Genomic DNA, 27,588 nt, shown 5'->3' with positions numbered 1-27,588 from the left:
TTCCTTCACTGGAGGTATGGCTTGTTCCCTTATTCCTTCCAGTCTTCATCCATAAACCTGCTTCCCCTCCACCTCCACTGACCCCTTCTTGTTTACAGGGACGTACTGCCTGGATCCTTCAACAGTCCGCTTTGAATCACAAATGCAGAGATTAGGAAGGAAGGCTTTTCCTCTACACCATTTCATACTGCGATAGCTCCTTGGCTGGGACTGGATCCCCACATCAAAGGACACTCCGATCCCATAGCTCTCTCCACGGCTTGCACTTAATCTGATGGCCCAGGGGAAACCTCCTTCCCACGTGCCAGATTCATCCCCACCCGGCAGTCGTCCTGGGAAGCTGGTATCAGGAGCTCACGCGACCCAGAGATTAGAACGCCAGGAGCCCAGAAATTCCACCCTCGTTATTCATGGATTTCGGATTTACAAAGTCGCCCACTTGCTAAAATGTAAGCGTCACCCCAAAACCCATACTCTTGGGCGCTTTTATGGTCATTTGTAAACAGGCAAGCAGTGGCGAGAAATCCGAGTCACCCGACGTGCACATTTCCACGTGACGTGCTACCTTCTTATTTCAGCTCTCCTACCGTAAATGAGCGTCCCTTCTGTAGTCCCTTTAGTGCCATTTTCTGCATGTGTGTATTTTTTGTGGGTGATTTCACTGGATACAATGGCCCCAAGCATAGCACTGACTTTCTAACATTCCAATGAGCAAGAAGGCTGTGGTGTGTGTGCCTTACGGAAACAACAGGTGTGTTAGGTAAGATCCGGGTGCTAGAAAAGCGTCCTTCAGGCATGAGTCATAGTGCTGCTGACTCTAAGTTCAATGCTAATGAACCAGGGATATCTATTAAATAGGCGTCTTTAGACAGAAGCACACATAAAACAGGTTATGTATTGATTAGTTGATAAAAACGCTGTGACCAGATGCTCACAGGAACCTAACCCTGGATGTCTCCTAGGAGCAAGGGCTCAGCAGCCGCTAATTCAGTGTTCATGGTGACTCTGTTGGAACATAGCTACTGTAAATAACGAGAATCAATTGTGTGTTCAATACAGCAAGGCCTAAGTTCTGTTCAAATGCTAGCGTGGCTCTGAAAAGCTCAGCAGCATCAACTCTAGACCTGGCTTGGACTCCATGCTACCACCCCAGAAAGCCTTTCCTTCCAGCCACACTCAGGCCAGTCCAAGATGAACCTGACTGGAGGCAAGACCTTTAGCCAGAGCAGAACCATTCTTAGCACTGTGTTCCCCCACTATTTATCTGACACACAGGTATTTTTCTTCCTTTGCCCTGGTCCGGAACCCAGATATCCTTCCTCTGACACTGACGGGGGTGGGCGTCCGATAAACACAGAGACCAATTCTGGAGGACACCCAAGGTTGGAAGGCACATGATGATCTCATTCTGACTCGAGCCCAGAACCTCCCACTGTGGTAATCCTCTCTCTAAAAATTGGAACCAGAAAAACAGAAGCAAAGGTCAGTGAGACAGCTGAATGCCCACTCTGCCGTAGGACGGACCAGCGGGAGCAGCAAGAGTTCCGTGAGCTACAGTGTGGCCCGAGTACAGCTCTTGGAAGAGCAAGACTCAAGGTGCCTCTTCCGTGGCCAAACCCTGAGCCCCGCGGACAGAAGAAGAGAACCTACGGCACAAGCCTGGGGACGGGGAAGGGAACTCGCAGCCTCCCCGTATCTCAGTTTTCCTGTCGGAAGATGAGGCCTTACCATAACCCAGTCTTTCCATCCCTTCCAGCTCTCAGGCAATCTCCAGGGGCCTCTGCTGTCTCTCCTGAACTAGCTGACCATTTCTTGAGGGCAGGAGCAGGGGAGGCTATGCGCTGGGGTTGCCAGCCCTACACTGACCCTGGGACACAGGGAAGGGAAGAACTGCTGGCTGGAAGGTCCAAGCCACGGAGGCTCCGGAAGCTGGGAGAGGCCCTGGGAGCTGGGAGAGGCCCTAGCAGAACTCAGCAGGAACACAAAGAGAGGGGCTGGAACCAACAGCAAGTAAGAAACGAGGAGGAAACAGGTGCCCTGAGTCCTCTGATCGGAATGAGACATCTTGCAGAGGGAGGTGAGGTGTCCAAGTACTGGGACCAGGATCAGATGCTCAGAAAGTGTGCACTTCGGGGCACTGGAGGGGCAGCTAGAGAGATGTTTCCATTCAAAAGGTGCCCACCACCCTTCATTCCCTTGCCCTCTCATGGAGGAGGCTGGGGTGGAGGGTCTGATAGCCTCAGGGGCTGTTGTCTGGACAGAGTCAGGTTACACTTCCTAAATGCAGAGGCCAGGTCTGTAGAGAAGACCAGCCTGGTCTGTGCCCCCTGCCTTACTGGGAGCACCTCTCCATGTGGGGCTGGGGCTCCTGCTTCTGGGCTACTTCTCATCCTGAGCCCCCTCTGCCCCAACGGAGACCCCTTAATGAGGCTATTTTTTTCAAGTTTTGAGACAAACAGGGAGGGTCTCTTAGAGAGTGGGAGGTTAGCAGGTGGCAGGTCACCTCAGAAGGTTCCAGAACCCCAGCTAGGTGGTCTGTTGCCATGCCCCTCCCCTGCCCTCCCCAGAAGGGACAACATTCTACTCCAGTACTCACACGTGTCTGGCTTGTGGCAGTTGTGTCCCTGACGGAAGTACTGGGGGTTCTCAATGACTGGGATCCGGGTCATGCCGATGACCACCGTGTCTGGCCCAGCGTCCAACGACGAGGGTGTGGTGATGCCATGGTTGATGTGGTGCAGCGGGCTGGCTGAGTCCTCCTCGCCGCTGATGACAGCCACGGGGCCTGCACACACCAGGAGAGACACAGGACTCTGATGAGGTCATGTCTGGCCAGTGCCTGACCCTGCCCACAGACCCTTTCATGATTTTGGCCACCAGATTTCCGTAAGAGTAAAATCCACTGCAAGAGTATTCCCCGAACGCTCTGGAGTCTGCATTCAAAGAACCACCTCTGCATTCTCTTTCTTGAGAGAAACATCCACCCTATCACACACCATGGAAACAGCTGCAAAATAAGAGTGTATCAAAGTGACTAGGACATGAATTATTTGTACTTCCCCCGAATCCAAATTAGTTCAAAATAATGCAAATTTTACATGAGTTCTTGGCTTATGTAGGAACAACGGGCTGAATTTTTTTTTTTTTACACAGCAGGAACTTGCACCCTGCTCCTCCTCCCTTCAGGAGCTTTAAAAACTATTTTTTAATTTTTTTCATGTTTTGTTATTTATTTTTGAGAAAGAGACAGACTGTGAGAAGGGCAGAGGCAGAGAGAGAGGGAGACAGAATCTGAAGCAGGCTCCAGGCTCTGAGCTGTCAGCACAGAGCCCGATGCAGGGCTCGAACTCATGAACCGCAAGATCATGACCTGAGCCGAAGTCGGACACTTAACTGACTGAGCCACCCAGGTGCCCCAGGAGCTTTAAAAACTATTGATGCTGGGTCTCACTTCCAGATTTTGATTCAGTTGGTCTGGGGACAGACCTGGGCATCAAGATCTAAAGAGCTTCTGTGTGAGTCCCTGGCACGGCCAGGATCTGGAGCCTCTACTTAGAGCCTTGGAGGCTGAGAGCCTTTCCAGAGTGGCCCTTGGAATCCTCCAGGAACGTATGTAGCTTTCGCTGGACTCTATCACCTCTACCTCTCTCAGTCCACAGGGAAATAAGCCCAGTATGAGCCCAGAGGGAGCCTGAGCCAGCTTTCAAAGTGACAGTAATTTGTCTGCATCACTGATAGCCTTCAGGCAACTGGGTCAGTATCCCACTCTTGAAGGATCCACCCTGCCCCAGTGGCTTCAAGGAACATCATTCGTGTCTTCACCAACCCCGACTCCACAATTTTCTAACCCAAAGAAGAAACCCAGTAAGTCAGGTTATTTACAGAGATAATTATTGCCGCCATCTTGGCAGAGCAATGGTTCTGTCTGGTGGTGAGGTTCTCCCATACGTACAAACAGAACCCGGGTAAAGTGCATTAGCTGTGACTGTGGCTTCATACAACTAGTGTTTGAAATGGCTGCTTTGCAAGACACGTGGTCCCAAGACAAAGTGCCTGCTGTGATTTGGTTTTGCGACTTGAACAATATTTCCACGGCAGAAATCCATTACATCTACTGAAGTTTATGGGGAGAATATTTCCCATCAAATAGAGAGGGGAAGCACCAATGAGGCAGAACTAAAAGGGAGACTAGTAAATGCAAGCTGGGGACCCTGAATTCTACTCCATCGGCACAGACAGGCTTATTCCAATCCATGACAGATGCCTGATGGTGTTTGGAGACCGTGTGGAAAAGCAGCAATGAGTGGCGATAATCACTTGCCCTGCAACCAGAGAGGCCAGTGCCTGAAAACACCTTGTAAACTTTGAAAAACTTCATCGTGATTCCAATTCATCAGTGAAAGCAGAGCACGGGTTTTTACCACTCCTCCCACCCCAAATGTCTCTAAAATATTGAAAGAAAGAAAGAAAGAAAGAAAGAAAGAAAGAAAGAAAGAAAGAAAGAAAGAAAGAAAGGAAGAAAGAAAGAAAGAAAGATTAAAGAAATATTTGTACACAAAGAGCAAAAAGAGGGGAGATGAGAAGAAATAAGATATTTCAGTGTTTTGGAAGATGCAATGTAAAATGAGGAAAGCTCGCTTACAGGGACTGCAGGGGGAATATTTACAGAAGGTCAGCTCTGCGGGGTGGCCTAGTACTTGAAGGGACAGGGTCACCCAGAAGGCTGGGGTAAGGCTCAGGGCTGGAACAAGGTACCCAGGCCATCACCTGGCTCCCAGTCTAGTGGTTTCTTCCTGGAGAAAATTAACTGGAAGGGCTCCGGGGAAGGACTGGCCCCCTTCTTCTTGCTCTTAGAAGACAGAAACCAAGAATGACCGTGCCTGCCATCTACCCTACTCCTAGTCTCTTCTGTAGGAGATTCAGGGGATGCTTCTCTGCAGAAACCAAATGCCTCAAAACAAACAAACAAAAAACAAAACAAAACAAAAACACCTAGCTGTTTACATGTGGCGGTCTCCCAATGAAGCCATGCTTACTTTGTGATCATGCCACAGTGAAGGCTAATAGTTGACAAGGCCCATCTGTGTGTGTAAGTGCTTTCTAATCCTTGATTCCTAAATATGAGAAAATAGCCCAGGATCACCAGACACTTAGGCAAAGCTGCAGCATGAAAGAGAGAGTGCAAGACAAACAGATAATCAGGACCGACAGGAAACAGAGGCAATGCAGGGAGCAGAAGACTTTTTTTCTAAATCACTAATGTCCTCAGAGAGACCAATGAAGGTATCACACCCATAAATCAAGAGGATATTTAAAACGTGAACAATTTAAGGCTAAGAAAAAGTTCCTGAGAATTATGACCATTAGAACTTGAAAGTCAAAGAACAGTGGAAGAGAAAGCCAAGGAAATTTTCCAGAAACTCAAACAAAAAAGAAAGAGGAGGTAAATAGAAAGGAAAAGATAAAATTAAAGACTCCATCCAGAGACTCGATATCTAATTAAAAGAAAGGTAGGGTAGGGAGAGGGAAGGAGAGAGAATAAAAAGATTAAAGAAAGGATTAAAAAAAAATAGAGAAAAATTTCTCCAAATGATCTGTCTACTCAGTTTCCAGCACAATTAATACACGCCTGTGTGCATATGGTGTAAGCACACGCACCCCCCTCACACACACACACACACACACACACACACACACACGCATCAAGGCACAAAGTTATGAAATGCCAGCATCTTGAGAGAAGACGCTAAGAGCTTGTAGGAGGGAGGGAAGGGTCCCATTTCGAAAGGAACAGAAATCAGAAAGACAATGCAATTCTCCATTACAACCCACTGTGGCTTCCCTGTGCAATTCCTTCAAAATTTTGACGGACAAGTTTTCAGCCAAAACTCTACCCCTAAAAGTTTATTCACTCATTGTAGAAAGCAAAAGAAAGGTATTTGCAGGTGTGTAGACATTCGCCTCCCCCTATCCTGGGAAGCAGCAGGAGGGGACACTTTGGCAAGACAAAGGTACAGATGGGAAAAGAAGGAATAGAAGATACAGTTCCAAAAAGACCAAATAACAGAAGCCCCCCCCCCACCCCCCACCTCACCCCCTTCTGTTCTCAGCATCATGGGATGTGGGTTGTTATAGTGACACGGAGGCAGGACACCACATCAGGAGGAGTCTGGAGAAGACAGAACGTTGGGACGTGAGCCTTTTACTGTTTCTTTGAATCTGTCTCACGGAGTCAATGGACAGCGAGTGGTCAACAAAACGTTCCAAAGCCTGTAATCTAAAACAGTCTCTGCTTTCTCAACATTATTCTAGGATCTCAAAGGGATAGGTAAGCGCCATGGGGAGGAGAAGGGTCCTGCTACAGGCTCCTAAGCCACGGGAAGGGATGGGGTCACCCAGGAAGACTTCACAGAAATCTAAGAATAAAGCAAACGTCGAAGCCCTAATACTTAAAATGCAGGCAGAGGAAGGGGAGCAGGGAAAGGAACATGAGAAGAAACAGCCAGAAAAGCAGAAGAGAATCAGTAAAGGACACTGTCTTAGAAGTTAAAGGAGGAGAATTCCTACAAGTTCAAGAGCATCACATACTAAGGCCAAGTAGGGTGAAGAACGAATATAGGCCACTGTACGTGACAACAGGAAGGTGGCCTTAATGACAGCAGTTCCCACAGAGGAGTGACAGGAAGAAAACATTCAATTACAGCGGGTTGAGGAGTAAATTAGAGATACCGTAATTGTCATAATAATTTTTATTATTGTGTGCATTCTACGCATCAGGCTCTGTAAATGCAACTCCTTTCACTTTATAATGCTTCTGTGAAGTCAGTACCACCATTTTCCCCATTTTACAGATGGAAGCACTGAGGCATAGAGCCGTGCCCTGCCCAAGGTGATGCTGGGATACAAACCACCAGTCTGCCCAGAGCCTGTGTGCATGACCATTATGCGGCGCTGCCTCCCCGAAAGTGCAGACTGTGGGCGAAATGGTTTGTTCAAAGGGACACTTGGTCAATTCTGGTACATTATCCTCCTCGTGACCATTTGCCTTCAATTGCAGGTCCCTGAGACGCTTTTTAAAGAGGTTCCTCTTGATCCTTGAGAATGGGGACAAGAGTGAATCACCTCATTAGACTCAGGAAGATAGATTACGGGTAATTCATCACAAGCTCCGTGTCCCAGAGCTGCTGAACGCTTGTATTCCGCTACATCCACATCAAAAAGAGCACTGTGCCGTCAGACTGCTGTCCGGTCCCTGAGGCCCTCTTACTCACCTCTGCTCCTCCATAAACCACAGTCCTTAAAATAAAAGCCCATAAAGAGTGCAGAGACCCATCACTTCAAAGAACATAAGAGGACACCCCTGTAGCTTGCTCCTGCCCACCTGCACCAGCGTCCAGCACAGTGCCCAGCACGGCTGCAGCCGGTGCTGAGTGAGGCAAGTCCTTTCTTTGGGACAGGGCTGCCCTGGATACGGCCAGACATGTGGCCTCTGTGGACCTGGGCATTAAAAGCCCAGATTCATCAGATTCATCAGATTCATTCAGATTTATCAGATTCATCAGTGGTAACAAATGTACCCGGGCACTGGGAGTGAGGGAGGCTATGCATGGTGGGGAAGGGGAGGGGAGGGACACAGGAACTCTCTGTACCTCCCACCCAATCTTGCTATGAACCTAAAACTGCTCTAATGGAAAATTAGGGGCACCTGGGTGGCTGTCGGTTGAGCACCCAACTTTGGCTCAGGTCATGATCTCGCAGTTCCCGAGTTCAAGCCCCGCATTGGGCTCTTTGCTGACAGTTCAGAGCCTGGAGCCTCTTTCAGATTCTGTTTCTCTTTCTCAATCTCTCTCTCTCTCTCTCTCTCTCTCTCTCTCTCTCTCTCTCTGTCCCTTCTCTGTTCACACACTGTCTCTCTCAAAAATAAATGAAAACATTAAAAAAAAGTGTTTAAAAAAATAAATGTTAAGAAAGCCAGTCGCCCCACCCAACACACAATATATTTCCCGACACCCCGCAGGATGACAGAACTGCCCCAGGTTGAGATCCACTGACGGGGCACCTGCATTCATTCTAGGAACTGATTTCTCTCACCAGCTCTGGCCACTTCTCACATCACTTGCCTCAGGGGAAAACCCACAGACCTGGGGCCCCTGGGCGGAAAAAGCATTTCTTCTCACCTTAATAACCACAGAGAACAATGTATGCAGACATACAGGAGAGCGAGTAATGGGGGGGAATCTCATCTGTCCAGAAGCCACCAAAGACTACGGCAGGTCAGGAGGAGGAGTCAAGCTTGCTGTCTTCCAAAGTCTCCCAACACACACACACACACACACACACACACACACACACACACACACACACACACTGGTCTAGTACCTGTGACAGGCCTCTCTGCTGCACTAATCCTAATGCAGTACACAATTATTTTGTTATGCCGCACTAACAAAAAGGAAGAGAGACAGGCTTGCAGACTGTTAAGTTCCAGCTTTTGAGAGAGAGCCAGGAAGGAATACAGGTCTGCTCAGACATTCCCATCACATAATTTTTTCCCCAAACTAGTGCCTCCTTTCTTTTTCTTTTAGATCTATAGTGGGTTTTGTGCTTCCAACCATGCCATAATAGAACCACTGGATAATTAGAGAAAGCTTGATGGCCCAGGCAGGTGTCGTGCCCAGCAGGATGGTCCGAGCTGTCCTTACAGAGTCTTTCTCTTTCACTTTCTGCTCCTTCAATGGGAAAAAAATAAGGGGGCCAAAATGGAGTAGCTCAGATTTTCATTAAGTGGTTGATTCCAATGTGGGGTTGGGTTCCCCCAGAAAGCAAAGGTCTCTGATGAAAACATGAGATGGAATTTCACTGTGGTAGAGTGAACTCTGACCCAGGTGAGTGGAGGCCCCATCGCAGAGGAATTGGGGGGTGCCAAGTTGCCATGAGGTCTGTAGGGAAAAGGCATCCTGCAGAAGCCTCTGAGGAGTCAGGGTCCTTAGTGATAAAGGGTATGGGGGGACGTTGCACAAAATGAGCCAGGGAAAAGCAACAGTGTCCCTGGTAATGTGTTAACACATAAACACTCACTTCCCCTTTCATCAGGGGGAAGACTTCTTTGGAATCACTTCACCAATGTCCTGCCTTTGTCACTAAAATCTTTCTGTTCCACCAACTCCCTAACTTGCAAAGCATTAACAATTCTCAGAAGATTGTCCCCAAGAAATTCCAGCCACCAATTCAACACAATGGCATTTGCTCAGCCAATATGCAGAAGTGGTTCTCCTCCAATTTCCAAAGGAATGACTCAGAGTCCCAAGGATGTAATTGTGACAATTATTCTCTTTTCATCTGACCCTCAAAATATACTGTTACTCCCATCTGACCAACTAGAACACGGATCCCCAAGTAAGCTTAATAATTCACTTTCCAAAAATTGCCTGTGTAGGAAATGATGGAGCCTGTATCTGAATCTATGCTTGTTCATCTCCAAAGTTCTTCCTCTTCCCACCCAACTACCCATGTTCTCAATAGTACTGCTGACATGAAATATTTTTTGCAAGCAGACCTTGGTATAAATACATGAGGCCATATAAAGAAGCTGGGACATCTGAACCAAGGAATCGAAAAATAGATCACCAAATATCTTCAAGGCAGTACAAACTCATATAAAATAACTTTGGGCAGTCAAGGCCAAATTTATGGCCCAACTATAAAATCCTGGGCCCAGGATCCATTTCTACATTCCTTCATTTATCTTTGTACTTACTTCCAAGGTGGAGGCAATCTCACCAATTCAGAAAACCCTCTTACAACAGTGATTGTTATGAGTGCTGTTCACCAAGTATTTCTAGGTGCTAGCAGGAAGGCAGTTTTCTGTATCCCTTCAAGTTAAGTGATGCCCCATCGCTTTCTTTGGCTAATGAAAAGTGAGAAGTGACATGCATCACTTCCCCATGGAGGCTTTAAGATCCAGTGTGTGACCTGCCACCTTCTCTTTTTCCTGCCTTGGCAAGTGTGGAAGCATGAGGCAGAGCCTCGGGCAACTCCTGCCCCTGGGTGAGGCAGACACAGAGCAGAAGGCTCCAGCCAACACCAGGTGCATGTGTGGTGTGAGTAAGAAATACGGCTTTGTCGCACAAAACCATTGAGATTGACAGGGGTGCTGTTTGTTACCACAGCATAACCTAGTTCATGCTGACTAATACAGAAATGAAACCATCCCCACATTTAACAATGTTACTTGAATGTTTTCCTTCACAACAGCTTCAATAAATCTTTACAAAAGTATCCCATGCAAAGGATGCTCCCTTCATCCTCAATGATGTAATTCCTTTTAAAATGTCTCCTCCCAGCTCTCTGTCCCAAAATTGAGCTCTAATCTAATCTAATCTGGTTCCACATGGAGCCAGACCATGACCTCCACTGTTGGAAGAGACTCCCCCACCACATATCTGACTTGGGAAGTAAAAGAAAACAACCCTGAACGGGTCTCATGTTTTCAATGTGTCAGAATGAAGCAAACAAGCCAACCTTTGAATTAAGAAAATGATTTTTTAAAAACCTCAACCTTTTCCTACTGATAAAAATCAAATATTGATGTGTCCCTGGTGAGTGAGAGCTTCACATCAACAAATCTGGGAGCAGGAACTCATAAAATGGAATAAAGTGAGAGCACAACAAACACAATTAAAAACCCAGCCACGCTCAGAGAGGGATTCCATTTACTGTCTCATAAAAAAGAGCCTAGTCCTCAGAGGCAAACAAAAGAAAATCAATTTCTTTAATTTTTATTGGCAGATGTGGGACAGAGGCCAAGTGAACACAGGCTGTGCCCAAGAGCGTACCTGGAGACAAGTCACCAAATGTCTATTCCTGGGCCAGCTCCTGTGTTCCCTCCCCTCTCTGTCTCCTCCAGCTTCCAGACAGACATAGCCCCCGTGACCTCAGGGGCTCACAGGCCCTCTAGGCTGCCCAAGAAGCCATGCCCTCCTCACTTCTTGGTGCCCCTTCCTGAATCATTTCCCAAAAGATAAGCTCCATTCTCTGGCTTGAATTCCCTCCCAGCCTCTTATAGGAACCAAAGGTACTGTTCATGCCTCCTAGCTTCCCTAGCTTGGGGGTTCTCATTGGTGATTGAAAATGATGCTTCTGATCAAACAGCCCAAGGGCACACATTTAAGGAAAGAGAAGGCAGGACTGAAACTAAGAACAGTGGCTCCCCTCACCTCAGTTAATCATCACAACCCTGGGGGTAGATCCTGTCATCCCAGGGATGCCACTAAGGAACCTGAAGCTCAAGGAGCTTGACCTTGTCCAAGGTCACAGAGTTAATAAATGGTAGACAAACCCACATCTATCTGACTTCACAGTTTGGGCTCATTTTGTGGCACCATGCTGCCTGACCCTCTAGGATTGTTTTTCTGACATTGGGACAAGTGATAATGGATCAAGCACAATCTCCCTCCCATTCCCAATCTTTATTCCATCGAGAAGCCATCTGTAAGAAATCTGGCTTCTTTTAGGAGTGGAGCTTATGACATTTCCAGAGAACTTTAGACCCGGAACCTGTGCACCACGTTGTGGTTAGAAGGAACAACTCCTGTGTAGGAGATCCAGGCAGAAGAATGGCAGGCAGCAAGGGACCCGAGAACAAGGAAATATGCATCCTAGAGGGAAGGCAAACATCATCAGCTTTCTCCAAAGACTATACAGACAGCATTTCAGAACATTCCAGGCATAAACAGGAAGCGAATAATTACCTCCCAGTTGCATATGTAAGACAACTGGAATACAAAATGCTGGTGCTTCGGTCCAAGGCCCCACAAAAAGCTTACAGCTCAAGTCTCAGCATTCCTCAATTCATCTTTAGCCACTGTACTTGGACTAGCCAGTGTACCCCAAAATAGAGGCACTCACCTCCCCCCAAAGAATTATGCGGAGCTCTTCCCCCAGCCTCGTGGGGACTTTTGGCGAATGGAAGGAGACATTGTACGTTGTGAGCATGTTGTACCAGGTGCTGGCATGTGGGATCACTGATGTCTCCACAGCCTTCCCACACTCACATCACTTTTTCCACTAAGGGAACTGTTTTGCGTAATCTGCAACATCTTAGTTCAACACCATGACCAAGAGAGTGACGGGCCAAATTTGTATGAGCTAAAGCCCATATGCCTCTGAGTTTACCTCGTTCACGAGTGGGAAATGCAGTACCTAAAACCCCAAGGGTTGCCCTGTGGATGAAAGGTCAGGAGAGACAGAGGCCCTGCAGGTGCTGGCTGATGGGGGGCTTCCCGGAGGGCCTCTCAACAGCTGCACGGGCCTCACACACTCCTTTGCAGGCAACAGCTCACCTAGGGTATGCCTGAAGGAAACCCTCCGCATAATGCTTCTGAGTCCATGTGGAGAAATGCCACAGCATCTTGTCACCTGTGGAACACCGGGCTTCTTTCTCCAGAATAGCTAATGCTTGATGAGCACTGACTGACCACCAGGCACTGTCCTGGGCTTCGTGTCATATGATCTCATTCAGTGCTCACGGTGGCTGCATAAGGTGGGTCCTGCAAGCAGAGCCCGAGCAGTCAAGGGGTCTGCCCAAGACACACAGCTAGTGAGTGACAGCATCGTGATTCTAAATGGACCAGTAAGACTCCAGAGCCCAAACTGTTCATCACTCCCCCATATCCTCACGGTGCGTAATTGACATGGCCTCAAATTGGTGAGGTCCACAACGAAAACACTTCAGAACAACAAGACCCCTAAATCTCAGACACTGAAATGAGGTCAAATTTATGGATGGAAGTCGAACGATTCTTCCAGGCCATTCTGTGCTTGTAAACTCAACCCCAAGGCTTGGGAATCCTGTGTTCGTACCCAGCTCCCCCTGGGCTTGACAAAGAGCCCATTACCTTATGACAGACTAAAAAGATATTTCTCTCCTTATTAGAAAATGTTCACTGGGAAGATACAAGGTCTCCTAGATGCCTCAAATAGGGAGAGGAATGAGATCACAGAACCTTTTAGAATGGGGGACCCATGACAGATGTTAGCTAGGCTTACTGTGGTGATCATTTCACAGTGTATACAAATATCCAATCATTACGCTCCACACCACAAATGAATACAGTGTTATGTGTCAATTGTACCTCAACAACAACAAAAAGACAGGAGGGTCCCATGATTTTGTGCATTAAAACCCATAATCTAGTATCAATGGAAGCCCCTCATTTCTGTATGACTCATTATCACTCACAAGGCGATTTCCTCTCCATGAACTCACTTAATCACCACAGCAACTCCCTGAGATACTCAACACCCCCTATTTCACAGATGAAGAAATGGAGACACAGAGTTGTTAAACTGACCAACCACAGAGTCAGGGGAGAACTCTGACTCCAGCTCCTCTGACTCCTAGTCCAGTGCTCTTTTGAGTTCACATCAAACTTACTTCCTCTAGAAAAGTAAAGCGTGGTTCTCCATCTGGGAGTAAGACCCAAAATGGCATTTCTGGGAGCTGTGGGGACTCCCCGCCAAATGGATCTCTGTGGAAGTTGTTTGGGGATTTCAGAAGTTTGGCTCTGAATCCCTTACCTATGATCTCAAAGTGACAAGGAGTGTCTTCTAAACCACAGGGCTACCACACATGATAAACCCAGACAAAGGGAAAGTGTGCCTCAGGAAAGGAAGTGCAAGGCCAAAGTCAGCCCCATCAATGTCCAGCAAAAACTGTCCCACAGAAGGCAGATTCTTGTGATCGTCCTTGGAAGGGACAACAGGGCCCGTCAAGACATGCCCAATTTTCTCTGAAGTCTCAAGGTGAGAAACCAGGGTTCTCTGGTGGTATCCACAGAGTTCAGCAGGCCCTCAACATCATCTGCTGAGGGTCCCACACCCTGCACTGTCTCACAATAGGCCCTGTCCTTGTAGAGGTGATGGGCTATTGTGGCTGGGCTTCCTGGCCTTTCTGTGGTCTCTCACCCACTGCTCACTCGACCGGGGGTTGGCCCCTGCCCACCTTGGTTGAACATCACCCAGGCCCAGCTCTCTGTCAAGGCAAGTGTTGTCTCCAAAAGGACTGTATGTCCAGGTCTCAGAGCCCTGTAACAGCAACCCTCCACCTGGCATCCATGGCAAGGGTACCAACATAGATAAGTCACAGAGTGGTCCTATGACATTTCCCTTTGGAAATTAGTTATGCCATTAGCTTGTGTTATAATGTTCACGAGAAACACCATGTCCTTGAAAAACTGTGAGAAAATTCTATCTATATTTGACCCCTACATTTGAACTTGTCTAGTCAGACTGTCCTGGGGTCAACACTGATCTCCTCATTCATCCCAAATTCAAGCTCCTTAGCTCCTGAAGTCTCTAGATCATAAAACCCTAATGGTCAAGAATCCTATCCTGTAGATCTTTGAATTCTTCTGAGACCCTAGTAAAATGCCTTTAATACAGCAGGCAATTAGAAAACATACATTGCGGGGGTGCCTGGGTGGCTCAGTCGGTTAAGCAGCCGACTTCGGCTCAGGTCACGATCTCGCGGTCCGTGAGTTCGAGCCCCGCGTCGGGCTCTGTGCTGACAGCTCAGAGCCTGGAGTCCGTTTCAGATTCTGTGTCTCCCTCTCTCTGACCCTCCCCCATTCATGCTCTGTCTCTCTCTGTCTCAAAAATAAATAAGCATTAAAAAAAATTTAAAAAAAAAAGAAAAAAAGAAAACATACATTGCGATGGTGCTTGGGTGGCTCAGTTGGCTGAGCATCCAACTCGTGATTTAGGCTCAGGTCAAGATCTCACTGCTCGTGAGTCTGAACCCACATCGGGCTCTGTGCTAACAGTGCAGAGCCTGCTTGGGATTCTCTCTCCCTCCCTCTCTCTCTGCTCCTTCCACACTGTCTCTCTCTCTCTCAAAATAAATACCTGCTTGGGATTCTCTCCCTCCCTCTCTCTCTGCTCCTTTCTCTCTCTCTCTCTCTCTCTCTCTCTCTCTCAAACTTCAAATAATGCATTGTCTGAGAGCTGTCCCAGATATCGGTAGGCACTGCCTCCCAAAGCATATTAGGTTCCTTTCACTGCTGTACCAAAATACCACAAGCTCAGTGGCTTGAAACGATGGAAATGTAATCTCTGACAGTTCTGGAGGTGAGAAGTCCGAGATCCAAGTGTCAGCATGGCCATGCTCCCTCTGAGATTCCAAGCAGAATGCTTCCTTGCCTGTTCTGAGCTTCTGTTGAGGGTCAGCAGCCCCTGAGCATTCCTTGGTGTATAGATGTGTCACTCTCCCTGGTCACGTGGCCTTGATGTGTGTGCGTGCATATGTGTGTGTGTGTGTGTGTGTGTAGAGATGTGTCACTCTCCCTGGTCACGTGGCCTTGATGTGTGTGCGTGCATATGTGTGTGTGTGTGTGTGTGTGTGTGTGTCTGTCTCTTCCATTTTTATTGAGGCCATTAGTCAACTTGGATTAAGGGCCACTCTACTCCAGTATCACATCTAAATGTACACCATGACCTATAAATGTAATTTACCCACTTTCCCCTTGATGAATATTCAGAATATTTTTGCTTCTTAAACAGTGCTGCAATGCCTGCCTGTGTACACCTAGCCTTGCATTTTGGAAGGTGTGTACAGTAAACACCAATAAATTCTGCCATTTTGTTCCCCCCAAAAAAATAAAAAATAAAAAAAAATAAATGTACATCATGACCACACCTGCAAAGACTATTTCCAAATGAGGTCACTGCACAAGTATCAGGTGTCAAGACATCAGCGTATCTTTCTGCAGGACACAATTCAACCCCCAACACAGGTCTCCCACCTTAGCCCCAGGCAGTGGCAGGCATAAGGGATGGTGAGAAAACTAGCTGGGGTGAACGAGGAATGCACTCTACAGGCATTTAACTTTCCGAGGGCACCTTCCCAGGAACTGCAGCACTAAGCCCACTCCACAACCCTCAAAAAGTGACCCTCATATTTTAGTTCCTGGTTCACGCCACACCTTTCAAATCGGCCTTCTCACCCGCACGCTCATCAAATACTGTCTCGCGTGCTGGGCTGTGAGCTAGAGACTAGGGAGGGAGAGAAGACACATCCCCGGTCGTGAAGAGGCCCGCAGGTCTACAGGTGGGACATGCGATAAACCAAGAGAGGATGTGGCGAGGATTACGTTACAGGTGTGCCCAGAGCAGTATGACAGCACAAGGGAGAGACACTGAGCCAGGGCAGGAGACAGAGAGGAAGTCAGCCTCAGAAGGACCCCCACCCAGCAAACACTCTAGCCTAGAGGTCCATCACCTTTCATCCCAGCAAACACAGACATTATCTCTGCTTACTTGGTGGCTGTCACCTCTAAGGTACCTTGAACCTTGGCCATTGCCTCTGCTCCCCACACACCTGGGCAGCGGTTGGGCAAGAGCCTCGGCAACCCCTATTAATCCCTTGGCTCACTCACCCCTTTCATAGACAAGCTGTAAAGGTGACACAAGCATTTCATTCGAACAGTGCTACAGCAGGAACAGAGAAGGGGGCGGAGGGTCGACTGATTTCCAGCACGTGAAAGCATAAATACAATACCAGAATCAATCCAAATAATATCTTATCAGCTCTGTGATCTCTTCCCTTGTATGGCACGCTTTATATATTGTAGTACCTGTTCCTGTTTGCACACCTGCCCCCATCCTGGGGCAGAGGCTCCCCTGGCCAGGCCAGCACTTAGCAAGTCTCTAAGAAGCCCCTTGAGTCACAGGCAGCAAGGCAATGATGTCACAGGCACGCTCCCCAACAGACCGTCACAAACGTGCTGCAAATGCCACGTGTGCTCACACAGACGCACTCCTAAGCAAGAATACACGTGAACTCACACACACAGTAACACCAGTTTATTGCTCATCGGACAGGTGTGTAAGAATACTTAACGGTCTGCATTTCTTTACAGTTTCGCCCCTTCTCCATCTCACGAAATTACTCCATGGGTTGTATATATAATATACTTAAGTATAATACATTGAGGATATTAAACCCCCAAACCAAATACCCCACAAAGAGGAAGTAAGGTGGATGGAGATAAGGGAGATTCTAGTAGCGGTGAGGGAGTTGTTTATTTTTCTAAAGATGGACATATGAGCTAGACTGGCACAAAGGAAAAAAATCCTAAGACGTAACCACCTAATCTAAAAATGCGTATTCTTCTCCAACTTTGCAACTTCCTGCAATCACTTTTAAGGCATTATTCTCATACTGATTTCCAGAGCAGGTAACGTTATTAAACCTACCAATTCGTAAGAACTTCTCATTTTCATGGAACCCCCTCTTCAAAACCTGGTTTCCTCATGAATCCATTAACCTAAAGGAGATTCCGGTAAGGAAGTAAAACTTGTCAAAGTATCTCTTCGTTCAGTTTACATATGCTTCTTTTGAAATTATTAAAAGGAGGGTGACCAAACATCATTTTCCTAGAGTAGTTCTTGTTTATACCTGTTGCCCCAGGATTGCTTTGGATGAAAAATGACAGGCACCCTAATAGAAAATAACTTAGGCCTCCTGGGTGTGGAAGTGGAGGGTGGAGAAAAGAGAGTCATGGGTCGAATCAATTGCTGTTTTGGACTCTAGACACAAAGGGGCAATACCAGAAGTAGGCAGTGTAGCCAACATGCTTCCATAATTTTCTAAATTCCCCATGAAGCAATCTTTGGAGGGGCTGGCATGTATCTTCTAAATATCCATAGAAGACATTGTCCTTCTTGGGCGGTCAATAAATACCACTTGATGATGATGATGCAGCCAATGATTTTCCCTTCCCTCTTCTCCCTCTCCTCCCTTCTCCCCCAACCCCCTTTCCTCAGGGTACAGGTCAATCAATCTCGGGCCATCTTGATCTACTTGGAAAGCTTAACTGCCATGAAGCTAAACCACTTGTCCTCTGGCTCCAATCTCTTAGAGAAATTAGTGCCAATGGAAGTGTCAGTATCAATTTCATAATGTTATTGGATGAAGGCAAGGCTGGGCCAAGTCCCATATTCCTGACAGGCTATCAAAGTGATGAGGATTATGGGTAAGGAGACAGACAGCTCTGACAGGAAAGGCAATGACTCAAGATCAATTAGACTGACAAGACAATCTTTAAGCCATATCACTTAATGCTGACACTAGTACCTTTCCCACAGAGATTTGGAATACTGGATGCAGAGTTTTCCTGGTGTCTCCAGGGGTAACCAGAGAGCCTGGAGGCCTGCAAAGCAGCCTCTGGCCCTACACTTCTCCCGAGAGAATCCGAACAAAGGGCTCCAGCGAAAGCGAGGCTCTTGCTCTCGTGATGGGAAGACTAAATATCTGGCCCCCGTTTTCCTTTTTCTTTCCTGCCTTCTAAAGAAAATGTCAAGATAAAATGTAAGCTACGTATTTAAATTTAATTCCTTTGCAGAGTCGAGGGAAGGCTTAGGATTATTAAAATGGAAATCAAGATCTTGTAAAAAGTCAAACCGTCCTAACAGGGAAGCGGATTTGTCATGGAAGGTTAAGAACAACAGATGGGTGCCACTAGGGTCCTGAATTCCAGTCCAGGTTCTTACCCCCGGCATTGCTGTGAATACAAGTGCGTGCGATCAGGAAGCGGTCACGTTATTTCTTTGGGGCTTCACGGTCTCACATAAGGTCAACCGTAACCTCGTGCTACGCTGTGGCACGATGAGGAAATGAAATGCCAACAGCCCCAAGGGCAACAGAGGGATCAGAGGATTTTTTTTTCAGACCTGGCAAGGTAGGCAGAAATTGCTTTTGTTTGGTTGGTTTTTGTTTTTGTTTTTGTTTTTTTTTCTGCGCTTGACAGAAGATACACAGAAATAGCCCTGGAGCTAAGGATGCAGTGGATATGCTGATGGGACTGAAGAGAAAAAAGCCAAGTCTGACTCCTAAGTGAGTACATGCAAGGATGTTATGCTCACACTCCCTCAGTAGTAAGCCTAGACTATTTTAAATCCTCTCGGTTAACAGCTTACTTCCCCTCGTTCTCTTGAGTGTCCGTTCCCAGGGCAGCCAGTGTAATTACAAGCCTGTGAGGTTACAGCTATTTAAGCAGGTTGCTTTATTATTTTTTAATTGCCTAACAATATTGTTTGTTAGCATTCTATTAAAAACCCCACAGAGTTTCATAATGGAATTTTAAATTCATCCTCTTTTCAAGTGTCCGTTTCAGAATATGCGTGTGTTTGTGGGGTTGGCGAACACCAGTGTTAATCAGCCGATCCTGTCGCTAACCTCGGCAGTTAGGCAAAGCAAAATGATGGACGGAAAAGATCAGTATATAGGAAGCCTTGGCTGGATAATGTCAATCCTGGCCAAGAGGTGGTTGTCAATATTATCTGGAACTGCTGACTTCCCAAACACACTCAGAACATTGGCCTAATATGCAAATGTGTGAATCAGGGGATTCCTCCCAAGGTGCCTTTAAATAGCAGGCCCTTTAAAGGCACAGTAGTACAGATGTGGGTATTTTAAGGTCATTAACCAACTGAAGGAGAAGTTGGGGCAGAGAAACTGGGAGTGTCAGAAGCCTCTGCTAATCAAAAATGGTTCAGAATTAATGATGAAGCATCTCTGGGACTGGTGAAGAAGATTCTAGGGAAGTGTTAAGATAGTAAAGAACTTTTGTGAGGCACACACGTGGTATTGTTTTCCTCATGCTCACAGACCCAAACGTGATGTACTTTATACTCAACGATTCGGAAACCTATCTACTGGGGAAGTTTGATGTGTTATCTTTGTTGAAGGCAGAAAGTCTCCGTGATGTCAATTTAATGCAGAATTCTTTTTTCAACTGCAGTTAAACATTATAAATGTAAACAAGAGAACTTCCAAGGAGAACTAAAGGAAGCATTAATATCAGAGTCTTTGTTCACTGTCCTTCCTTCCTGTTGGCATGAATTTGAAGGGATGTGTTGTTGCAGCCCATGCCCGGAAAACACCTGTCAGAGCAGGAACTCACGAGTCCCAAACAAGGTGCTCTTCCAAGTCACCACAGTGGAATCCTTAAGCTAGCAAGTGGCATTTACTTTTAAAATGGTTACTTCTAATAAGCCCAGGTATCATTCCCATCTTGACCTGGGTTCACAAAGGGTCTATATGTGGAATGTTTTCAATTTCAGATATGGCACGTGTCTTTTTCAAGTTTCTGCTAGGTGGACTGAGTGACCCATAGATATTATGTACGTTATGTATGCACACACACACACACACACACGAACTAGATGTTATTTATGGAGAATCCTCTATATTCCATGTCCTGGACTGTGCTTTCCCTACGTAGTCTCTTGTTAATCAAACTACTGTTGGATGAGTATCTACTATGGCGAAGAACTGTCCCAACTTATAGGTATTGCGTCACTTAACCCTTACAACCTTGCAATGATGTCTCCATCTTAAGGACAAAGAAACAGAGACTCAGAACTATTTTATTAACCTGTCCATACTCCTTCAGCTATAGATGGTGAAGCTGGAATTCAAATCCAAGATCATCTCCTGCCAAGGTCAGTACGCATACACCTGCCACCATCTATCATTTTAAGAAAACTTAAAAAAGCCATATGAAGAGTAAGAGAGCATATTTGACATTTACCTTGGGTCTGTAGGCAGCGTTTCCTTCAAATTCACTCGCTAATTTTATTTAGGTATGCCCTGATTTACAAACATGTACAATTTAATCTTTTTAAAAATATTTTCTATGTTTATTTTTGAGAGCAAGAGAGACAGAGCATGAATGGGGGAGTGGCAGAGAGAGAGGGAGACACAGAATCCAAAGCAGGCTCCAGGCTCTGGGCTGTCAGCACAGAGCCTGACGTGGGGCTTGAACTCATAGACCGCGAGATCATGACCGGAGCCGAAGTCAGCCACTTAACCGACTGAGCCACCCAGGCGCCCCATACAATGTAATCTTGATGCTCAAAGCCCATCATTACTTAATGATCTACCAACCGCCATTCCTACCATCAGTTGAGTAAAAAGACTTGTTAGGTTACTCCCCAAGTGCACAATGTACATTTCTATCCCTGTCATACTGTGCCCTAGCCTTGACCGTCAAATTCTGCACTTGAGAACTGGGAACCAGCTCAACTGCATCGCCACCTCGAACGCTTGCTTGTACTAGCCTCTCCCTCTCCTTCCTCCCCATCCTGCCCGCCTCGTCACTTCCTCCTCTAAAGTCTTGCAGCCCATCTGAAGATCAAGGGCTCCCTGTCACTGCTATTGCTCCTTTCTACTGAGCCTCACTCTCTGCAAGCCAAGAATAAGGCTTTAAAAAAGGAGGGGGGGAGCTGTTTCTGACACCATCTCGTTATTCCTCTTGACTGAGAAAAGACAACGGCGCTCACGATGATGACGAGAACGTCCACGTCACAAGCATATTCCCGCACTCTGTTAACTACTATGAAATCAGTCAGGTCACTTTACCTCCCTAAGAATTTGTTTCCTCATCAATAAAGTTGGGCTCACCAGTCACTGCCTCATCAGGCTGTTGTTAGGGTTAAAGCAAGTATTTATGTCAACCACGTGGCATAGTGCTCCGTAAATGTTAATAATAATACTAATAAAGTAAAAACAAAAATAAGCGGCAGGGAGTTACCTCAAAAACTTTGTTGTTCACACTTTTAAGCCCTGTGCCAATTAGTGATATGACAGCTTTTTATTTTGAGAGAGAGAGAGAGAGAGAGAGAGAGACAGAGAGAGAGAATGCGCATGTGTGTGCGAGCAAGCAGGGGAGGGGCAGAGAGAGAGAAAGAGAGAATCCCAGGCAGGCTCTGTGCTGCCAGCATGGAGCCTGACACAGGGCTTGAACCTATGCAATGAGAGATCACAACCTGAGAGAAAATCAGGAGTCAAATGCACAACTGACTGAGCCACCTGGGTGCCCCAAGAGCCTCTTATTTTAATACGACCAACTAACGGCAGTGTTTGCATGTCTGAAAGTCTCCCATTCCATGCTAGGGAATTACAGTTAACCAATGCTTCTCGTGTCTGACCGAAGAAAGAGTACTTAATGGTGCAAATAAGACATGAGCCTTGTTGGAGGTAGAAAAGAGGGCCTCCACTGACAGACTGGCTAATAACTCTTTTTGGCTTCCATGAACTTTCACCTGATTTTTCAGCTAATCGCGAATTTAGCCGGGACTCAATAAATGTTAAAGGGCAGTGTTACAGACTGCCGCATGGATGCACATAGTTCCCTAGCTTCCATACATGAAGGGGAAGGTGCAGAGGAAGTGATACAGTAAGTATTTCCAGGTGTTCATCTGAAAGAACAGGACGGGAAGCACTTGATGCGGGGATCCCTCACCCCACATCATGTGGCCGAGGGAGGAATAAGAATAAGTAGGGGTGCTGTGTTGTATCCCCCAGTGACACGGTGAAAATCAGGACCGTGGTTCAGGGGGGTGGGCGCACACACCTAGAAAGTGGAAACGTCAATGTGAACGCACATCTGTGGGACTTAAAAGCCCCTTCCCTAGTCTTTGGGCAGGCACACCACACTGCTGCAACTCAGCATGTTGATGCCCACGGGCGTCTTTTGAAGGGGCATCCGGACTCCTGCTGGCAGAAGTCCCCCCTCCAGCCAGGCACTGTATGATACTGTAAGGTTAAGCGTAATTAATGCTGATTGTAATCACGAGGAATTAATACATTATAATAGTGAGCTAAAAATGGCTTATGCTAATAAATCAATGAAGAATGAGATGGGAAAGTGAAAAGCCTTTGAGTAATGGGGCTGGGGGGGGGGCTGCAGGGAGGGGGACGTATGTGCCAAAAGTTGCCAGCACACAAGACAGCCAAGGTGTCACAGCAGCAGAAGCACTGGCCTGTCATACTCCAGGTATCTGACCGATAAGGAGCTGGAAATTAAAGCTACTTTGGGGCTCAAGGGTATCAGGTGACAACTGTGGGGGCCTCATTAGCTGCATGACTTTGTTCTCTGAGCTCTGCTTTCCTCATCAGTAAAACTCAGTAATAAGCCCATTCACCACATCTGACATTTATTAAGAGTCTACTATGTGCCCGGTACTGTTCCAGGGACGAGAAATACAACTGTGTACAGCACAAAGCCCTAGTCTTGTGGAGTGAACATTCCGGGGGGAGTCAACAGACGGTATGTAGATAAGTAAACCAATAAACACATGTCAAATGGTAACGAGAGCCATAAAGAGCGATGCAGCAACATAAGGCGGACGGAGAGTGATGGAAGCTAATTTACATGTAGGGTGGTCTTGAGGGCTAGGATCCCATGGATGCAAATGGCCTGGCCCACAGGTAGTACGTGGATGTTCCACGAGGTAGATGAGCAGGAGACCTCAGATCCAGTCAACAGTGGAAGCACTGTGGGGGGGGGGGGGGCTTGAGCAGCTTCCTGGGACTGATACACAAGATCCTCGTAAAGGGTGCTTTTCAGGAACAGTCCTTAAAACCTGTAACCACAGGTGCCTGAAATTCACCCTGAGTTTGACAAGCACAAACCAACTAGGGGTCTGACTCTCAACATACACTAAGGCCGTTAGGTATCTCGGTTAAGGACAAGGACTGTGGTGAGAGCCCCTCTAAATTCAAATCTAGGCTCTCTGGGTCTCAGCGGAGCAAGCTATTTTTCCTCTCCCGTGCCTCAGTGTCTCCATCTGACTAATGGGAAAAACAGTAGCACCTACCTTTCCAGATTCTAAGACTGTTGCAATATTTAAATTAAGAAATGTCTGGCAGATGCTTTAGTGCAGTGCCTGGCACACGGTAGGGGCTTAATAAATATTAGCTATTATTAAGAGAGTTACAAAGTGTTGGGAGTGTGTCTGAATAGCTTATTGAGATGAAATTCTGTGATTAACGGAACTGCTTAGAATTGGACGTTCACATCTCTTCCCAGAGATCGCGCTCCACAAAAAGGCACTGATTATTTAATCTGACGCTACAGGAAGCTGACAGAAGGAAGGCCTGCCCCCTTCCGGGCAGAGGTAGACGGGCCGTGCGGCACGTCGGGGGAGGGGAGCGGAGCAAGGTTAAGAACTCAGTGCGAGGCAGTATTTTGGGCTCTAGCGCCATGACTGATGGAGCACCAGTTCAGTACAAGCTGGAGGCCCTCTGGGAAAAAAGAAATGGGAATAATAAAATCTGCCTCATTTGTTTGTACTGCCAGTTAGGCAGTCAGTCAATCCAAAAAAATACACTGAATGCCCGTTGTGAGCAAAGCATTAAATAATAACATTAATAGCTACCATTTGTTGGGAACTTAATATAAGCCAGGCATGGTGTTCTATATATCCTACTGACCTGGCTCACAGCCTCTTCCTCTGTGAGTTCTGGCCTACGTGCCCCCGCTGTAGACACCGGCCCAACCCCTCCTTCCTTGGCATCCAACCCCACTCCCCAGCATGGGACACAGTCCTCCTTGCCCCGAAGCCTGTTCTGGGGTCTTAGGTGCCCTACCTGAGGGAGGCCCCTGCAGAGCAGGGACATGTTGGAGTCATGCCCACATCCCACAAAAGGATCAGTGCATTGACAGGCATCCAATATGGCTAAAATGGATCAATGACTGACTGAATAGATAATTCAAAATAGCACGTACATCATATCTCAGTTCTAGAGTTCTGAAAAGTACTTGGTAGGTGCCATTATGGTGGCGACCCCATGGATCCAGCCGGAATATTCATGGGGCTCCATTTCCTCCTGGGTCATTAGGATACACTGAATTTCCCCCTAGCTTCTGAAAATACAGCAGTGCTTACTATGTTCCAGACACTGTGCTCTCTGCATGCACAATCCCACTGGGTTCCCACAGTTCAATGAGGCAGGTAGCTCTTATTAATATCACCACTTTGCAGATGAGGAAACTGAGGCTCAGAGAAATGTAGTCCCTTGCCCACATCAAGCAGGTGGAAATCAACTGAGCTTTGATTTCAACACATATGTGTCTAACTTCACAGCCCAACACTTCCTGTGCTTTACAAAGCCGTGAGGTGGCAGAGGGCTGAGGGAGGTGGTGTATGTGAGGGTGTAATGTATCCTGTGAGCTTAGATGCTGGCTATAAATACAAAGCCCAGGCCCTCACGGTAGAACCCCAAGCCCCCGGGATTCTGCAGATGAACTCAATGCTCTGTGCCAACAATCCTTTTCAGCCCTCCCCACCTCTCTATAGGAAAGAGACGAAGACAGGTCTGTGCCACTTAAAAAATTAAAGCAGGAGGAGTCGGCAGATGGGGACATGTGGCATCTTGGTGACCACATCCAACCAATGCCACTGGCGAATCAGTGGCAGTTCTAGGAGAGAAAGCACTTCCCGGTTTTGGACTGGGCTCAAGCTCAGACCGTAATAATGCAATTTTGTAAGAACAACCAAATAATAGAAATATTTCTATTTCCAGGAAATAGAGAAGATACGCGAAACCAATGACCCTCAGAAACATCACGGTCATCGTCACCATCACAGCACCTGCCTACGTGCGCACAGCACTTAGGACTGCGAGCATTTACAAGTTCACTGGCTCATTTGCTTCCCGTTCCCGGTTACCCTCCAACACAGGTGAGGAAGGCCGGCAACGGTTTCCTGCCCTTCCAGTCTGTGACTAAACAAACCAAAACCCAGCAAAGTTCCCGAGATCACCCCATCAACCAGCCAACGTGAAAATCCAGGATTTCTGCCATCACGGCACCATGCTGTGGGCCTATCCCCCTTGATTCTATGCTGCAAAATGCCCAGGATGGGGAGGAAGGCCTTAAATGGGGCAGCCACAAAGTGTGCTCCAGGTTTTCCCCTCCTGGCAGCTGAAACAGACTTAGGATCCGGGCTGCCTTGATGACGAAGGGAGGGCAGGATTGAAAGGGGATCACGTTTTATGTCCCCCATCATCACCAAAAGGAGACAACCAAACTTTGGCGAAGGCTGCGACGGCAAAGCACGGTGCCCCGGCGGCAGAATGCCCAGAATGTAGGTTAAGGCATAGCTCGTGATCAAACCAGAGAGAAAATGGGCAGAAGAGAAAAAAAACGGAGAGCGATAGGCCCCTGGGTTCTGGTGGGGAAGCTCGGTTTCCCCGAGCTCTCAACCGAACAAATCAGTGAAGACGAGGGGGGAGGCATTATAAGCACCGACCCTTTTCATATATATGTATTTTTAATGTGGAACCTCGATCATATGGTAGGAAGTTGAAGAAATATGTGTAGAAAATGGAAATAGAGCAAAATTTATGTCTTTTTATAGCCAATGATTCATACAGAGTGATAGCTCTTAAATATTAATAATAAGCAAAAAAAAAATTTAGGGCAGGAGGGTGCAGATGAAGGGAGATGGTAAAATTTCTGTGTTTTCTGCTGTTGTTGTTCATGATCCAAACTTAGAAAAGTAAATACAGTAAACATCCTACCTATAGTTGGCAATACTTATACAGTTTATCACGTGCCTCAGGGCCTTGGTTCCACTTGGGAACAAACACACTGCTTCAGCCTGAGAATGAGATCATAATTTGGAGCTGGGAAGGAACCTGTTTTAAGAATTAAAATAATCTCACACAAATTTCAAATATGACAGAGACAGCGTTTTCACAAAATGTGCAGTTCACTCATTGCTGACTTCCACAGAACCTTAGCGAGCTTCCTCGTGGTTAGAAAATCTCTGAGACGGTGTGGGTAAAACCCCTTCTGTCGGGGCGCCTGGGTGGCGCAGTCGGTTAAGCGTCCGACTTCAGCCAGGTCACGATCTCGCGGTCCGTGAGTTCGAGCCCCGCATCAGGCTCTGGGCTGATGGCTCGGAGCCTGGAGCCTGTTTCCGATTCTGTGTCTCCCTCTCTCTCTGCCCCTCCCCCGTTCATGCTCTGTCTCTCTCTGTCCCAAAAATAAATAAAAAACGTTGGAAAAAAAAAAAAATTAAAAAAAAAAAAAAAAAAACCCCTTCTGTCATTCCCCTAGTGTCTCCACATTGTGAAGCCTCAAACGGAGGGCTGGCAGGCTCAGGGTAGGGACGAAGTCCCTTCTGCTTCTGCCCTGCACCTGAGCGACAAACTCCTTCAGGTGGTCATCAGGAGCAGAAAGAAATGTGTCCTGACCAATGGCAGCAAGTCAGGTTCCTTGGCCAGTCCTGGAAGGTGCAGGAACAGGAAGCCTCTGGGGACCTCCAAGGAAAGGCAGAGGTGCTTCTATATTGCTGTCAACTACAAGTTCAAGAGAGCACCTAGTAGATCAGGTCTGTCCTCCTAGCACTGAGCTCTGCCCCGGGGGCTGCAAGGTGCTACCACCACCCCGATCCCCACCCCGCAGCAAGCCAGGGCTGGACCCCTGCTTATGCCTGGGGCGGCTACTGCCCCACCCATTCCGAAACCCACTGCCATTATCTTTCTGGGAAAAAGGTTTGACCCCTTTGGTCTCGCCCTTCCTTCGCCTCTGATGATGTGCTGGGAGAAGCCTGCTGTCAGCACGGGGCTGACACAGTGAATCACCTGCAACGAATGAGGAGAGCCAGAGACGAATAGCCGAGCAGATGCTCGGACCCCAGAAGCCACGGGTGACAAAGCTCACTCCCCCTGGGTGAGATCTCACACACTTTCCAAGCCCGTCCCTCTCCCTGGCGGGTGGAAGGCAGGAGCAGATG

General features: G+C 47.2%; 1 protein-coding gene across 6 annotated transcripts in view; it reads right to left on the bottom strand.

Annotated features, from left to right (window-relative positions):
• The window catches only part of NTRK3 (neurotrophic receptor tyrosine kinase 3), a 386,931-nt gene that overhangs the window by 154,020 nt on the left and 205,323 nt on the right, over positions 1–27,588 (bottom strand). For all 6 annotated transcript variants that reach the window (XM_058736651.1, XM_058736645.1, XM_058736646.1 and 3 more), the window contains exon 12: positions 2,597–2,785. In XM_058736651.1, the coding sequence (XP_058592634.1) occupies positions 2,597–2,785 (189 nt within the window). The remainder of the gene's footprint in view (positions 1–2,596; positions 2,786–27,588) is intronic.

This window comes from Neofelis nebulosa, chromosome 7 (genome assembly GCF_028018385.1).
Source record: "Neofelis nebulosa isolate mNeoNeb1 chromosome 7, mNeoNeb1.pri, whole genome shotgun sequence".
NCBI classification, from domain to species: domain Eukaryota; kingdom Metazoa; phylum Chordata; class Mammalia; order Carnivora; family Felidae; genus Neofelis; species Neofelis nebulosa.
This window is presented reverse-complemented; position numbering and strand designations above follow the sequence as displayed.